Raw genomic sequence first — 18592 nt, forward strand, 5'->3', positions numbered from 1 at the left:
TAGTTCAAAGGTCCGCCGGGGCAGACTTAACCCCGGTCACATTCCACGACTTGACGTTACTCGTACACTCATTTGTTACGAGTAACAAAACGGAATATTTTTTACTTTTTTTTATTAATTGACATTTTGAATGACGTTAATGAAGTGACGGTGGCACCGTAGCTGCGTAGTCGGGGACGTTATTTTTGAAATGGGTGTGTCGCCAGCACAAGGCAAAATAACTATTACAACTACGTAGCTGTAATAGTTATTTTGCATCATACGTATGATACCAAAGTGTTTAGTTCGATATATAATCATATTTACATACTTAAACTTGAACAATGAGTTACTAAACTGGCGTTAGTTTGAAGCCAGGTAATATGTTAAAAATAAATTAATGAAACCTTTTACTTTGATTAGCATACTCCATGAATGATGTCTGCTACGCTAAACTATGAAGGCTATGAAATAGGTACAATAACTTTAGCTCTTTTTCACTAAAGTACCTACATTTAATAATGTGCCTTGATTTTTATCTAGTTGAGTAGGTCTCAAATAGTTTTTCTAACTAATATGTCTATAAGTCATATCTCATAAGTTGTTGTTCTTCTTAATCGTATGTGGCACCTACGTCCCGAAAGGGCGAGTTTAGTTCAAAGGTCCACTGTGGCCCGTAAGCCCCGTAACGGTTATGTCAAAAGCCCGAAATGGGTCGCATTCCGCAACACTCGTANTTCTATTCTATTCTATTCTATTGTAATTAGAAAGTAACGTAATTCATTGACCTTGAGAACACATTGCAGTGGAAACATGATACAAATTCGCACACCCCGCCCGACCCGTATCAGGGCCGTCTAGTTCAAAGGTCCGCCGGGGCAGACTTAACGAGGATTCCGTCAACTGGGACCGCAATTAACTGGGACCGCGGTCCCAGTTAATTGCGGTCCCAGTCGCCGGAAGCCTCGACTTAACCCCGGTCACATTCCACGACTTGACGTTACACTCATTTGTTACGAGTAACAAAACGGAATATTTTTTACTTTTTTTTATTAATTGACATTTTGAATGACGTTAATGAAGTGACGGTGGCACCGTAGCTGCGTAGTCGGGGACGTTATTTTTGAAATGGGTGTGTCGCCAGCACAAGGCAAAATAACTATTACAACTACGTAGTTGTAATAGTTATTTTGCATCATACGTATGATACCAAAGTATTTAGTTCGATATACAATCATATTTACATACTTAAACATGAGTTACTAAGCTGGCGTTAGTTTGAAGCTAGGTAATATGTTAAAAATAAATTAATGAAACCTTTTACTTTGATTAGTATACTCCATGAATGATGTCTGCTACGCTAAACTATGAAGGCTATCAAATACAATAACTTTAGCTCTTTTTCACTAAAGTACCTACATTTAATAATGCGCTTTGATTTTTATCTAATTGAGTAGGTCTCAAATAGTTTTTCTAACTAATATGTCTATAAGCCATATCTCATAAGTTGTTGTTCTTCTTAATCGTATGTGGCACCTACGTCCCCAAAGGGCGAGTTTAGTTCAAAGGTCCACTATGGCCCGTAAGCCCCGTAACGGTTATGTCAAAAGCCCAAAGTGGGTCGCATTCCGCAACACTCGTACGTCAGTTTTCACGCACATTTGCCTTGACGAACGTAGAGGTTAAGAACTTATAATATGCTTTCAAAATATTAATAGTAATTGTTAAAAACGATGGTGTTGACTGTATTAGTTGGATAGGCCTGCCGGTGGTGATTATAGGTATGCTAGAAGCAAGGAAACACCAAAAAAGGGCCAAAACAGTAGGTATATTGCAGCTCAAAACATTTACACCAGAGTGTACAAAAAGCAACTTCAAAAACTCAAAAAACAATATTAAAAAAAAGTAAAAAACCATAAACAATTATCAAAAAGGATTGCTGGCCAAACTGCCAGCAACAGTAGTGCCTCAAATAGTTCCGTCTAATAAGTCTAAAATACAAACACTTCTCATAAACAGTTTTTGTTCTGTCTGATCGTATGGGTCACAACGTCCCCAAGAGTCGAGTTTAGTTCCAAGGTCTACTGTGGCCCGTAAGCCCCGTAACGGATATGTCAAAGGAAACACGGGTCGCATTCCGCAACTCACTCGTACGTCAGTTTTCACGCACCGCTGCCTTGACCAACCTAGAGGTTAATAACTTATAATATGCTTGCAAAATATTAATAGTAATGCCTCAAATAATTCCGTCTAATAAGTCTAAAATACTAACACTTCTCATAAACAGTTGTTGTTCTGCCTGATCGTATGGATCACTACGTCCCCAAGGGTCGAGTTTACGTAGTTCAAAGGTTCACTGTGGCTCGTAAGCCCCGTAACGGATATGTCAAAGGCAACACGGGTCGCATTCCGCAACTCACTCGTACGTCAGTTTTCACGCACGGCTGCCTTGACGAACCTAGAGGTTAAGAACTTATAATATGCTTGCAAAATATTAATAGTAATGCCTCAAATAATTCCGTCTAATAAGTCTAAAATACTAACACTTCTCATAAACAGTTGTTGTTCTGCCTGATCGTATGGATCACTACGTCCCCAAGGGTCGAGTTTACGTAGTTCAAAGGTCCAGGACAGGGTCCTAAAAACCTATTCATAGACAATACTTCAGTGGCGGTCACTCCGCCAGCTCTATTCAACGCAGTGCGTTCATTTCGAATAGCGTTGCTGCTTCACTTAAGCAAGTATCGTTGGTGAATACGGGTGTTAATGTACCACTACTATTTATCATACAACTTCTAGAAGAACAAACGTAATAATAAACGCAAACGGTTGCTGGCTTCCTCGCGCCTCTTAGCTTATTTGACACCACCTATTGATGTACTTCTTCAAAAACTGTCGAAACGAGACTTTCCCATTGATTTTTTAGGATAAAGCAACCACAAAAATCTTAATTTACAGTGACTTAAAGTTTTTAAGAGCAGAATGAAGTGTGTTTTTAAAGAATGTCCTCTTTAATATTCTTGAATGGTGTCAAATACCCAATTTGAAGGTGCCCTTACAAACGACAGCACGTCAAGTCAAACACTGTTGGGTCTTATACAGTTGTAATAGGGTTGAGTTTGCAACAAAAATGTATAGTCTGATGTGCTGTCGCGTGTACATCTAAGCCAGACACTGATCCGATATTTCTTCCGATATTCATACTGGAATTAGATTTGAAATGCTTTTATTTCGTTTGTTTACTTACGGCGTATCGGAATGTGATTCCAGTATCGAAATCCTCATCGATATTTTGACGTGATGTGATGATTCTTTTCATATTTACTTGACCTACATTTATGTAGAGTCTAGGATAAAATACAGTTTCTGTATTAAATTTTTGTCTAGATGTTAATGAAATAAATAAAAACACTCATTTTGAATCAATGATTACCTACTTCGATTTATGATTTTAGATTTACGTGTCTGTAAATTATCTACTGTCTGTAAATTCGGGTTTTATCAAAAAGTCATATCACTTTTTTTATAAATGAGCTTTAATTCTCGTTTCTTGTAACTCAATCTAACATATTCATTCAAAAAAATCAGAAATTTTGCCTTTTTTATAATTAAAATGACGTCAGCAACAAAGTAATCAATCAAGTATTATTAGGAATGATAACAACTAATATTTTAGTAATATCACAAAATATTTATATACCCAATTAGCGATTGTTTTATAGCGAATTTGTCAGCCTTAAATTAAACATGTGTTTTTTTATTAAAAAAGTTACTTTGCAAAGTGCCCACCTAAATCTAAGAACACAAACAATTGATTTTAACTTGATTTCAAAACTCAAAACTTTTTCATAACATTTTGAAACTTATGTGAACACAAACACCATAACTCTTATCTCTATTCCATAGTCTTACTCCACACATTAACACATACCATACGTTATGCTAATCAATGTTTCTGCCTAATTACCGGTACTCCAACTAATAATTAGTCAATTGTCATAGTAGAGTGTAATTACGTGGTAAATTTATTGAAGTGGAACGTGTTTTGTAAAGGCACATTTTTAACGCATAAACCTAAGGTTGTTTCTCGCACATTCTTACAGTATTCATTGTTTTTGAAACCCATTCATAACTTGTATGTAACGTTCCACACACTAACATGATGTATGGGAACTGACAATGTTTATTGCCCAAAATTTTCTTACACAAATCAATAAACATGTATAATAATAATAAACGAGAGTGAATAGGCACTTACAGGGCAGATATGTAACATCCTAGACTGCATCTCACTTAACACCAGGTGCAATGGCGATCAAATACCTGCCTTGTTATGCATAAAAAGGCATGTACTCGTATGTATAAGGAATTCAAGCTACAAAGACTATAGATTTACATTACTTCCATTTTATTGCTGAATTACTCAATACAAAGTTCATAACACTCGTACGATTTATGATTTCAAACTGATCTTAGTTATTAGTACACTAGATTCACCTAAGATACCTACCTAATGGGCGACCATCATTAGATACCCAATTATTATTCATTGGATCATTAAATTAAGTACATACTATTCTATTATCCGATTAATTAGGTTTAGTGATGATTGTGTATTTTGTCTTTGTTTCTCTACCAGTGTATAGGCTATAGGTAGGTATGTGTTGTAGACGTTGTAGTATATCTCAACCTCAATATGTCATACATTTAGAAGATTTTATTTCAAGTGTCTGTTAAAAAGGCTAATCCAGCATTTCACTTCATAGAAATATCCCTAAAATCTTCAACATTGATTTTATTATCATGATAATTTAACCTCATCCAATTAACCACAAATATCGCTTAAATAAACAAACAACAACATAAATATACATTGCTTATTTGTAACTTTTAAAATCTTAAATATCCACCACATCGAGCATTTTTGGCAATAGCAACAAGTAAAAAACTGTTCTCTACATTTTTATTTTTCTCTACCACCTCGTAGCAGAACAGAGACCTCTGGTGGAAACTTTCCGCACTAAAGCGAAACTGAAAAGCGCGCTCGCCAGCTTCAGAATGTTCACTCATTTTCCCCTAGATGGCACCCTTGTGAAACAGGTTAAACAAACCTATAAATTGCGTAGTAGGTAAGTTACGTTAATTAAGTAATTAATAATGCTTAAATTAGTATTTGCGAAAACAATTTACATTGTATCAAATAAAGATTTGTTTTATAAATTATAACGGAATTCGGTGCGGTATTAATTAGATTAGATTTGCTTAAAACCGTCAGATAAAAATGCTTCTAATTTAAAATGGGTATTTTAGGGTATTATTAGGTTGGTACTTGCGTTTTCAATTTATAGGACGCGGACGGTACAAATTAATTAAATTTTGTGAAGGGATTTAACTCGTATACGACTTTTTTCTCGTGTGGGTTTCGTTTAGTGTCTAGTCTACAGTAAAGATACTTACCTACAACATGGCGATTCGTGGTTAGCAAAAAAACATGATAAATTACTGATCATGAACAAGTATGTATAGTTATAACTTATGTTTGTATTTATTGTTTCTGGTGGCTACAATTTGAAAGCACCTTCGCATTAATTACCAGCTGAAAACTTGCTAAGGACTAATTATTAAATGCATCTTCATTCAACAAGGAAGATTTGGTGAAGTAGCCTTGGGTTAGCCGTAAAAAATCATTCAAGTCAATATGTGCTCTTTAAATTTGGTCGTGCACTGATAATTTCGACGTTTTGCATCCACGGCCTACAACTGATTAGAACGTGGCCGATGACGGATCATTTTGTCGAATTTTCAGTCAGTTATGAATCGTTTGCCCGGCCGACTGGGGAATACGCGCATTCGCCTTCATAGGCACTTCAGGTGAATGTGTTAAAGTTTATAAACATGGTTGTTTTCCGACTATTGGCTATGTGCGTATATTGTGCGTGAAACGTGTTCAGAAAGATCTTAAAGTGTTTGAATATTTACTAGTTTTTAGTATTGAGTGAATTATTGTAATTTTATATTTTTGTCGCGTACTTACTCGTACATTACGTGTCTTGAAATTTAAAACGTGTGATACAAATTGTGCCAAACTGCAGAAAAATGAAAATCATTTTTACGTATGGAACCAAACAATTTAAATTATGACAGACTTTAGATTAGGGAAAACAACCCGTGACGACGCGCGAACGCAAGCGTGAGCGAATTTCACGTAATGAACGTGTTCGCACTTCGTCATAGGGATTCCGTGACCGTTATCGTTTCCCGCTCAGCCGGATAATCTCGTATCAGGTGGGTCGTTTTGTCACGTGATTAATCGTTTCTCTTTTGTTTCAGCTTCGATGTGGAGAATGGAGGGGGGGCAGCCGGGGCGGGGGGCGCGCGGTCGCCCCTCGAGGGCGGCTCGCCGTCCACAGCCCTGGTCCTCCAGGCCATGCCGCAGCGCCGCGAGTCATTCCTCTACCGCTCAGACTCTGACTTCGAGATGTCGCCAAAGTCGATGTCCAGGAACAGCTCGATCGCCAGCGAAAGGTAAGTCCGTGTGAATGTGACCCTGGGATTGTGACTCAGTGATGACGTGTGAATCTGGCTGGATTGTGGGTAACGCAAAATGACAAATCATGATGAACTGAACAATACATAGTGACGTTGGAGACGACTACATGCTGCTAATTTTGGCAGTTACAGTCCTTTCGGACTTTCGGTTAAGAATGTCAACATTAAAAATGTTGGACAAACTCTAGCTCTCATGGCTTCAAATGGAAAAGCAGATGATTGTAAAGCATATTTATATCAAACTGATATAAAATAATTATCGTAGGTAATTACTTATTAACGTCCTACGATTTGGCCATTCTGCGTTATCTATTTATATGTATCTTCAATGACGTTAATTATAGAAATTCCGATAAACTATCTACACTAGCAACAATAGATTAAGGTAATAAGTACAACCGCATGACGTCACAGTTTCTTTCTTCGTGCGTAATGTTGAGTGACCGCAGAAAAATGCGGAAGGCACAAAAACCAGTTTTAGCTCATGAATGATATTACCGGCAGATAAGTTTTTGTCACACCCTTTACTTTAAAATTAAATTTAACGATCACCACGTCGCGTTCCCTCAAGTGTAAAAAAAGAAATAGATACGCAAAAACTACTTACTCTTGTATTTGAATAATATTCTAAAACGCAATTTGCGTCTAAATTCCAGTCTAGAAAAGACAAAACGTTTTCTAGAACAAGTTTTCCTTTGACATCCAGCTGTAATTAAATCCAAATACAATGGACAACATTTTACAACCACTAATTAAGTTGCAATCACCGTTAATACCTTTGTCCATAATAGACCCAATTTAGAGTTTTAATTGTTATGTAGTTTTTCCTGTCACGAAGAAAGTGGGCGACTACCTACCTCGTTTGTTGATTAAGCTTGTTTAACCGCCTCCACGTCCACGTGTATTTACCTACGGGAAATGTTTAGAATAACTTACTAATACACCGTTAAACCTACGCATATTTTCCAAGAGTTTNGAGAGTTAAATGCTGTAAATATAAATAGACATTATCTAAAACTATTTATTAAGATCGTTGAAGATGCTAGTTTACAGTTTGTAATAGTTCATTTTAGTTATTCGCTACAGGCAATTTATTAGACCTTGTTTTTTAATATTAAAAAGGTAAAAAAGAAGTTAATATAAAACCTCTCGTTTTTCAAATCTGCGCAAAAATACCCTAACCTGATAGAGTTTGGACACTTATCTGATTTAACCATTGGAAATCTATGATCTATCTGAGTTTATAATAATATGATATTTACATAATTTTCTTGATAATATTTTCCTATAATGTATAAAGCTTTGTCAGAAGAAATAAAATAGCCAAAAGCAAACCATAATAACGAGTTATTCTAAGTAATAAAAGTAATATTCCGGGTACTGTAAGAAAAGAGCCCCACTGTGCGCCTGCTGTGACGAACACAGTAAGTTACTTACCCCGCAGTCGGCACTTCAACCCCAATCAGGGTAATCGGTATTCTAGCAATAAAATACTACGACGTCTTTTGCTATACCATGGATCAGAAAGTCTAAAATCTAGGTTGGAAAATAAATCGACACGGTTCAATAGAATTTATTTTCCAGCTATTGCTATCGGCATCGAAATTAATCTTGTGGCTCCAAACCATCCTAGACTGCATCTCACTTAACTTTAGGTGCGATTGCGGTCAAATACCTGCCTTTTTCTGCATAAAAAAATCTTTCAGTTGTCCCTTTGGCTAAAAACGCAGTAAGCATTTTCCTGTATGTTTATTAAAAATGAACTCCAATGATTTTCCCATGATATTAAAACGCGTGAAATATTACAAACGAAACGCTTCAAGCAATCGTAACACAAAGACTCAAATTGACCCCATTAAAAGGTTTTTTGTCCAATTTCGCTCGCACCATGAGCACTCATGGCTTTTGCTCGTGAGTGTGCGTTAAGCGATCTCTCAAATAACCCTCGTAAAGCCCCACTTCAATTTCCAAGTGAACCGTGAATTTTTTATAATTAAAAACTTTCCTAAGTGTAAACTTTTGCAGAGTTAAATATAAGACATAATTATCCCCCGAAGTTTCAACAAGTGCTTTGTCTTGCCGAACCATGTCTAAGGATATTCTTAAAAGCCTTAATCGATTGACGTCAGACTGCCCTGGCATTTAGCTGGCAAGCAGGATTAAACAAGTTGACATTTGTTATATTTCTAGTACTTACACGGTTAATACAATCGCGTATTTCCTTGAAAGCGCCTACGTAAGCTGTTGGTATTCAACAATTGAATGTGACTTTGTAATATCGTGACGCTTTCCTTGATATTGTTTTTTTAATTAGAGAGAAAAAGACGATTTCATAAATAACGTAGCAATCGACAAACTATATTGTAGGTGGTAGCATAACATTACCTTCTATCTGGAGACATATTTTTAAGCTTTAAAGTTCCATTTCGCATACATACTTAGCTCACGAATCGTATGTGAAATTGTACGAATGTAATTGCTAACAATTGATTGAATTGAATTAACTAATAATTCCATACAAGTTCTTAAAAACCTTTTTTCAACCCTGTAAATCCCACTCCAATATTTTATTAGCTTTAAAATCTATAAATTAATTCTTCAAGGCCCGCGGATCTAGACACAATAGATAATCAATTTTTATGACATTAATTAATGCCGTCTGGGACTCAAGCGGTTAATAAGTTAAGTTGACGAATAATTGATGTTAAAGTTTCGAGTCAACGTCAGATTTTGTACCCAATTAAAATTGTAATTGTAATGGTTAAAAATATGTCTCCTGAATTTCAGTGATATAGAAACTTAAAAAATTGTGCCTGCAAAATGCGAAATAATACTTTTATGATATAGTAGAAGAAGTATGTCATTTATTATCGTAGGTAATTGTAAATAATCCCATTCCCTATACATTTCGTTGTTCTATGTCATACTGATCCATTGTGATGTTGCGCCTGAACTCCTTTAGATTATTATATTGTAATTACATAGATCATACTCCACAAAATCTACGTCTAACACCGTTTTAACATAATTAAATACACAATTCAAGATTTGTATACTTTTTAGTTAGTGCATCCATTTGTTAACAACTTATGTGACATTTTCTTTTGTAAATTCTTTTACTTCTTTTTGGTAACTACGAGTATATCATACACAACCGACTTTTTGGAGATGTTAAACAGTCGTTTAACTAAATTAATATGTTATAGAATAATGAGTAAAGTAAATAGTGTCTATGCACTGACTAAAACACTACCTACATTTAATGATTCTACACACACATAAAAATTGTGAATACATATTTTACATGTAGGTATACTTGAACTTACATAAGTCCAAAATATTTATTGCACAGTAAAGAAACAATACAAAAGGCGAAATTAATGCTATAGGACAATCTCTCCCACTTGACCTTTGGCTAAACCGAAAATGAGGATAGTCGGTGCATTATCTCTATTATCTATAACTACGTCTGCAAATACTTGACTCATGTCAAAGTTGAACGGGAAATTGAAATCTGTTCAAATACGAGTATACGTTTGATCCTGAGCTGCTTCTGAAGCAGAAAACAGTAAGCCTTGTTAAACTATATAATCTGTGCATAATACTATATGTTGTGAACGACTAACTACTGTAGAACGCTTACTCACACACAGCAAACTTTATGGCAATAGCAAGATCAAAATGAATAGGTTGATTTAAGCTTCTATTTTTTGTAACTTACGGGCTCAAGTAATAAATTTTGCACAAAACCTTTTATGCCTCCGTTTTTCTACCAGCCATTGAACATTTAAAGAAACAAACAATATTTTAGAAGCTTTTATGGAGCGATTGGAAAATTTTATTATTCGTATTTTTATAGAGCTTCAAAGGAAAATTGAAATTCTATGGAACTGAATTTACTACGGTTTGATTGGATCTAGCATAATAAAACACATGTTCTAGACTTATAAAGGTTCTAGAATTGACTAAAAAATACTTTGCACTAGCAACAACACCCCAAATAAGGACTAGACTTATCAGTGATCTAGACTTGGCAAACAAAAAGCTTGCCCGAGTAACAAGACATGTAAATAAATATCTTTAATACATAATAATAAAAAGCCATAGTTTTTCTGATTCTTGCTATCGCCAGCAGTACAGAGCCTGTCACTACACACTCCAGCACATTGGTGTGAGCTCAGCCCCGCATCGTAAGCGCGACCTACCCGCTTAGGTGCCATAAGTGTCCTCTAAGTCTTCGTTCTTTCTTTCTTTTCCTTATTATTTAATTGCTTGCAGATTCAAGGAGGTCGAGGCGGCTCAGCTGGACAGAGCGTACGTATATTTACCTACGCACGTGTTGAGCACCTAGCTTTTTAATCTGTCAGTGGTTTGTCTATCGCTTTGTGTGTCTAGTAACGCTTTGGTGTTTCCGAACGCTTCATTATGTAGTGACTTTAGCGCTTTGATCTTGCCATTCAATTATAATGTCTTAATTAAGTCCTCAGTAGGTAGGTACAATCACATCGTACACAGACGTTCGGTCTGAGACTCGACTGACGTAGTTTAACGAAGCCGTGGGTTCCATTTATTTAACTAATTTTAAATGTTAACGAATTCAGTGATATCAATTATGAAATTATTTAATGGCCAAAAAGCCTGCAGAATTCACAATTTCGTCTTATCATAGCATTATTCATTACGTAATTGTTATGCCACGACGTTGTTTTAATAGAGGCCTTTGTTAAGCTAAACTTTCTAAGCTATTGATATAACAAGTATAATGAGAAAAATCTACATTATTTCTGCGAATCATAAAGTTTAATAGCAATTTATAGATAAAATATACGTAAATCTCGCCCCCAACATGATTTAATTTTACAGCGATTTCGGCATCAGTTAACGTAAATTGAAATTTTGAAGCCTCATAATTTCAATGTGTGTTGTTTTTCATATTTGGATCGATATTAACTTAAATTACATACCTACTAGCATGTAGGAACGAGACTTTACTTAATATATTCCCCGAACACCATAAAATTATAAACAAAATGCACTTTATCCATTCATCTTGACTGAAATATATTCATAAGCATGAATAGGTATCTAAAATGCTCGGATTGCACCTTAGTAATTAATACAATGCACCAACTTCGATATTCTTTTATTCAACTTACAGGTGGGTCATCTAACTGGTCATTTTAAGTATAAGTTATGTCAACATAAACATTTCAAATACGTATAAAGAAACAGGTACATTCACCAGCAGATCAACCTACCACAAAATGATGATTTCTAATAATGGATTTTGATTATTGTGTGTTTGGTTTAAGGTTCAAGATCTATTGGGGAAATATTTGAGTTTGTGACAGATTGTTTTGCTGGTGACTCTACATTCGGCTACTGCCTTCGCGAAATAAAGATTCACATGTAAATCTTATTAGATTTAATAGGTACTACACTGGTGGGTTGGGTAGAAGATATTTTCGTCTCGTGGATAAGAAGATAATTAAGTTATTCTCGAATGGAGACTCTGTCATTTACAGTGTGAATTAGCTCATCAAAATTTACACAATTGAAAAAATACCTTACATTTATGTATTTTGCTAAATCGCGTCATAGTGAGCACCTACGTTCTAAAAGGCAAAATTTGAGACTCCTAGCACAAATGATTTCTTGATGAGTGAGTCAGTCAATAAGTGACCTTTCGCTTTTATAGTTATAGATTATGAGCAAGTCCTATTCGCAAAATTAAGTCAGAATAAATGTATCCTTAACGCAAATCTTGAAACCAAGGTTTTGAACATTCAAATCATCGAAATAAATTGTATTTCTTAAGATTAATATTCAACTTTCAATTCAATAAACCGACTTCTTAACACCTTTGCTGCGGCAGTAACTTTCTAATACTTTCCATTCCTTCGGTACAAGGTCAGTAAACCTGGTATTAAAACTTACATTGTGGCGGCACAAGGCTTAAAGACCTTGTAATATTTAAGATATATTAATTTTATTTTTGGCTTCATGTTAATAGATATTGTGTTTTTTTTCTTTGAATATTAATAATAATGCATTTATTGACATACACCTGAAGGCGTTCGTGAATAACTTGTTTAGTATAAAAATTATAGCTATATTCAAAATACAAGGCTTATGCACCCTGTGCCGCACTGAAGTAGGGAAGTCTGGTGGGTATTCTAGGGATGTGAAATACAAATATCGATAGTTTAAATTAAGTTTTAATAAAAATTTAAAAAAGTAACAAACAAAGATGTTTTAATAATTTAGTCTAAATATTTTACAAATAAGACATACGTGCATAAATACTTAAATAAGCTATATTTAAAGAAAACATATTATTTAATAACATTAAGTTACAACTTCAAATGTTTGTCACGAAAAACATTATTTAAATTAGCAATAAATCGTGTAGCAAATTAAATTATAATCAATTTGCAGTTTTGATTTTGTTTGTTTCTCTTGACGCCATGTCGACATGTGCGTTTCTTGCGAATGCGAGGCAACACTGGCTGCACGAAGCTAGCGTGGGGTGCGGTACCAGGTGCGCAAGGGTACAAGGTGCTTCGACCTGGTTTCGCATTGTAAAGACATTTTATTACTTCCGTGCGGTACCAGGTCTAAAAACCTGGTATTAAGGTAGGTACATCATTGGATTCTATTTTAAGAATACATCATAGATATATATTCATCACTTTCCTACACCGGACCCAATTAAAGTTATGCCTTTCGCACGACAAGGAAGACTATAATTTTCTTAGCCGCACGGTAAGCGAGACGTACACAAGGTCTATAGACCTGGTTTCGCACTCAACGTGTTAATACAGTTTGAGTTACTGTCGTGGAACCTCGTAAAGCCGTTCTATGAACTTATCGAATGTTTTGCTTTGAAAATAGCTACGTACCTACATACTTGCTTATTTTAATACACCTTATGTATACTCAATAGAGAGTTTATTAGTAGATTTTTGTAGAATGAATCATTTTTACGTTAAATAAAACAATGTTGAGAATAGGTTTGTGCGAAACCAATAACCGGTTGTTTTAGGCTGAGAATAAACTCCCAGTGGATATGAAATCCAAACAAATTAAAAGTTAACACACGCTCGGATTTTCGTCATAAATCTTTTTATTAAATTACCCTCCAACAAACGAACGAAATTGCAACCCAACATCAACACGCTGCGGAAAATGAACGAAGCAAACAATTAAAAGGATTTTCATATGGAAATGTTTGCTATTTTAAAACGGAGACCACCCGGCTTGGGCACTTAAACATATTCATTGCTTTGCCATACGTGATTCGCAATATTAAATACGTGTATATATGAGAGTCTAAGCAACAATCGATTGGTGCCCTTTGTTCTAATCGCCTACACGTGCGGTGGCGCTAAAATAGACATGTTTCTTGTGGCCATCTTCAAAATTAAACAGTTTATCTTGATTATCTATAATTAGATCGTTAAGATGAAACAAGTTAAATACCATTTTGAAGGTAAACCAGTCAGTTAACCAGTCAAACAATTAACGTAGAGTCGCGGAGAAACATCAAATCAAGCAAACCGTTTGAGTTTTATCGCCGCGACTCGTATCAATGGATCCTTATCGCCGCGGAGCTTCGCAATGAAAGCTCTGATCTAAATAATCCGGTGCTCTTAAACCCGTGTTATCACCGCTAGCACTGAAATCATGTTTCGAGCTACAATTGGATTCCGAGGTAGCACTGATAATGCTGTCCCTCAATTTCCACGTCGAACATTGATTACCGGCGCCCACCGCCAGTTTCTATTAGCGCCAAATTTAACCTCGGGCGGAGTCGCTGCAAGTCGGCGCGGCCGGGAGAGCGGCGAGCGGGCGAGAGTGAGACGCGCGCGCGCCACGCCGCCGCCAGCCGCGCCGCTCGCTCCATTGACAGTCCGCGCGGCCCGCCGGCGACACGCCACCCGCCCCGAGCCCTGCCAGTGCCGGGCCGATGCACACCTTCGCTCCGAACCCCCCCACTGAAACGACAACCCCGTAAAATGTGACTCTCGCAGTTCTCGCACATACAGCGCCACAAAAACACGCGAGTGAACCCCTAATCATACCGTGCGTTTATTTGTGTAGCTTGGACAGTGTCGAGGTCGTTCACTGATCCGACAGGTTGGCCCTGCTCAGCCGTGCCGTCGCATGCAACGACCGAACTGGAATTGACTGTTGATCGGTGCCAAGGATGAGGGCTAACCACCAATCGGATTAGATGTGTTAATTCTACTAATTACCCGTGATATTGATGCCATTTCAATAACACATAAGTTAACACTCGGTATATTTATATTGATAAGGGCACTGAGAGTGATAAAGTTATCTGAACACATGTACATGCGTTGTGATACTCGTATGAAAGATACGCCGAAGCGTTAATTGGTAATACACTGTATAATAAAAAGAGCGTGTCTTTAATTAGCGCGGGGCATCTATTCAGAGTATTGAATAAGCGTACCTTTGTGTTGGTGAGGGCGTGTTGAGAGGCAATCAGTGTTGGATATGTAGTGTGATCCGTTGAGTGACACGATGCAGCGTTCGGGATCACAGTCTGAGCGGCTGGGCGCCGCGGGCGGGAGCTCGTTCATAGCCAAGAGCTCGGCGTCGGAGCACAGCATGTCGACGGGCGTGTCGGCCAGCAGCAGCGGCAGCACGCTGCCCAGAACCCTCAGCACGAGCGTCCTCCGCATCAAAAACAGATCCACATTCTGGGAGAAGTTTTGGGACGAACGCACCAGGCGCGATGCGTGAGTACCCCAAATTACTATTATCATAAAAACAAATGTTCCGAGAAAACGCAAGGCAAAGTTTTAATTGAACAGCCTACACTCGAATTCCGACAGTAGCCATTCTACAACAAACCTCTACATTTTGATAGTATGAATTGAATGTTGTTAGGTTGAAATTCAAGCCTCAAGGGTCGAGTTTGGCATTTCTATGACATCAAGCGGCCCTACGACCGTCAACGTTTTCCGGTATCCCATGTATTTCAGAATAATGCCTCCCTATATGATGTTTCCGAACACAAAGGGAAATGTTGAATATACGCAGATCATGTAGCCACGTTGTAAATAGTGGCTAGTATTGAATGTTTTAGAAAGATTGTATGTCGACAAAAAATAACTAATTTGTTATTCAAATCGGTCGTAATATCTATCCAAGAAACAAGACGACCATGACTTACCGTTGTCCTCAAAATATTTTTTCTTCGAAACAAGTACCTACCTTGAGGACCCGAACCCGACGTTGACGTATTTAAAGTCCCTTTGAGAATAAAACCTCAATATTAATGCCCTCCCAGCAACTTATTGATTTTCTATATCCTTTCTCTTTCATTACAAGCGTCTTATGTATGAGTAGGTTACGTTTTGTTGAGTGAGGTATCATATTTATTTATACCAATAAAAATTACTCATGGTGAAAAATCTAGGGAAATTTCTATTACTTAAATTCTTGCAAAGAGCATGGTCAAAATGTACACCAACAAGAAGTAGGTACTGCTGTATCATGATACTCGCTACATAATTTTCTGTCTGCCTACAAAATGTATTTGGCCATTTACATAAAACATATACATACTAAAGCAATATAATATGAGGCCGCATCAAACAATATTACAGTCAAACGCGACCAAGGACAATATGGAAATAAATAACAGCAATTTGAGAAATAGACCAGCAACAGAAAGGAAAGTTTTATGCCTTCCCCGACTATATCTCCGAGGATTCCCACAGGAACGTCTTTCACTTGTCCCCAGATAAGAATAAATTCGTCCATTTAGCATCAGCTGAATCTTTGAATTTCATGTTTTTCGCAATAATTTGAATATATCTGATGAATAATCATAAAAGGAATGTAGATGAGAGTATTGTTTAAACATTTAGATAAGTCTATTTGAATTGTGATGAATTTTATTATCTTATACAGTCATTTCGTTCAGATAGATGGGGTTTCCCCATCTTCCGGAAGGGATAATTGATCAGGTATATTTCCTTCCTTGTCGTCAATTTCACTAATTAGTGGGCTCCAAGTCATTAATAGGCTCTCAATCAATATGCTGTATTGGGACGATAACAGAATTCAATTATTTCTAAAGTCAAATTGAGAAGCTAGGTAGTTAAAAGCCCAGGGTTATAGTAAAGCTCATATTGCCTCACACGCGGTCTTTGACATTGATCATGACATCGCAAAAAAACCTTCTGATACATCTCATAGAAGACAAGATAAAATACTACGCCTCGACAAATACTTGTTTCGCCTTTTATGATACACTGGAGGCGGAATTAATATATTCTTGCGAATGATAATGTAGGCAGTAAGTGCAAATCGAACAATTCAAACATGTTTTACGAATGTTATTGAACCGTCTTAATATTTTTTCTGCGAATAAAAAGTTCTCACTTCTACTCAATATAATTTGGAAGGATTGAGCCGTGGAAATGCAATGGAAATTACCAAATGAAAACTAGTTTAACAATAGTATTAGCAGAACTTACCCAACTACAACTTTTTATGAAGTAATAATCACGTCAAAATAATTAATGTGATAGAACCATTGCCAATTTTTTAACCATTTGCGTTATAGAGACCGCCAGGTGATGTAGTAAGTACCTACTATTTTAATAACGTGTGTAACTCAATCCCCTTTATATTCTAAAAGTGTTGGAACCATTTTACAAATTCCATTCTTTTTAACCCTTCTTTCCCAATTTCGATTAGTTTCCGTAAGCCCTTGAAGAGAAAATCCATTTACGCGTATTCGGCTCTCCAAAGAGAAGTTGTTTATTCTCTACGTAAGTACATCTATGTTACATAATTTCTTCATTACACGAAAATTTTCTTTTTTCGACAAGAATTTCCTGCTTAGCCTTTTACACAAAAGTTGATACCAACTGTAAATTTTCATGCTTAATAGAATTTTAGTTACATGGAAAGATTCCGTAAAGTATCTTCATTCCTTGATGGAATTATAATAATGTAGTTTCATGTGTCAATCATACAAGTTCTTTAATCGGGCGAGTTATTGTACCCATTGTCATATTTTGTGAAACGATTAGTTTCTTCTCGGAAACAATTTATACTCAAATAACTGTAGACTTGTTGATTAATTCTCCTATTGAATCATAACAAGTCGCTAACAAACTAATTCGGGCTATAATAGACAAAAGATTCAATTTCAGTTCGCTTTGCAACAAGCCATTTGTAATGGAGTTAAACTAGCAAAACAAATCGTTGGCTGGGGCATTTATAAATAGGAGACTCAGGGACATTGTTACCTGATGGGTTGGCGCAACTTTTTAGTTTCTGAAAACTTTGTGACAACATTTGTAAAAAGCTTGCTTAAAAATGTTTTAGTTGTAGAAAATACTGTACATTTTGTGATACGTGTATTCTTTTTATATTGAAAACGATGATGCTTTTATTTACATTGAATTCAAAAGCTTTTTCTTTTTGTTGCAATCCTTTTGCGCGTTCCGAGCCATAACAAACTTCCGAAACTGGATTGTTCCGGGGTGAATCAAATGTTTTATCTCCGAAAATATGTTTTAAAGCGCAACAAAGGTCCGTGAAACAATGGCTCTTCAATTTGAACTCGCAATATTAATTGCTTCATGGTTGACGGACTCAAATTTTCCAAACAGAAAAGTCGTCGGTTCAAAGGTTAAAGCCACTGAATATTTTATTACTAGGTACGTAGGTTATAAAGCTCAAGAAAGCTATAATGTTTTATGATATACCTACGAAGTATAAAGCTTAGAACATTAACTATTCATAAATCACAGAAAGTTTAATCACATTGCAATCTGGTAATTTGTTTTTACTTTTTAATTTGACATTTAACAAGTAAGTCAGCACAAATAGGAGTAAAGACCTTTGTGATTTACATAATTACGTTAATCACACTTCTTACTTCTTCGTTTAATCTTTTAATTGCCTTAACTATTGTTTATTCTGAATTAACTGTAGCATGTTATTAGATTAATTAAAATATGAAAAAGTCAACGTGAATCCTCCAGATTCACTGCCCACAGGATTTTCCTGG

The 18592-nt window shown here is 36.2% G+C and overlaps 1 protein-coding gene across 13 annotated transcripts in view; it reads left to right on the top strand.

The window, feature by feature from the left end:
* Positions 1-18592, top strand: part of LOC114355477 (cAMP-specific 3',5'-cyclic phosphodiesterase) — a 217717-nt gene that overhangs the window by 129390 nt on the left and 69735 nt on the right. For 9 of the 13 annotated variants that reach the window (XM_028308333.1, XM_028308337.1, XM_028308336.1 and 6 more), the window contains 2 exons: positions 6310-6504; positions 10807-10842. In XM_028308333.1, the coding sequence (XP_028164134.1) occupies positions 6310-6504; positions 10807-10842 (231 nt within the window). Of the gene's footprint in view, positions 1-5530; positions 5851-6309; positions 6505-10806; positions 10843-18592 lie in introns of those variants that run through there. The other 4 variants (XM_028308335.1, XM_028308329.1, XM_028308332.1 and 1 more) reach the window with 2 other exon arrangements.

The sequence above is a fragment of the Ostrinia furnacalis genome, unplaced genomic scaffold (genome assembly GCF_004193835.3).
Source record: "Ostrinia furnacalis isolate ACB-3 unplaced genomic scaffold, ASM419383v2 OfSCF2414, whole genome shotgun sequence".
Lineage (NCBI taxonomy): Eukaryota > Metazoa > Arthropoda > Insecta > Lepidoptera > Crambidae > Ostrinia > Ostrinia furnacalis.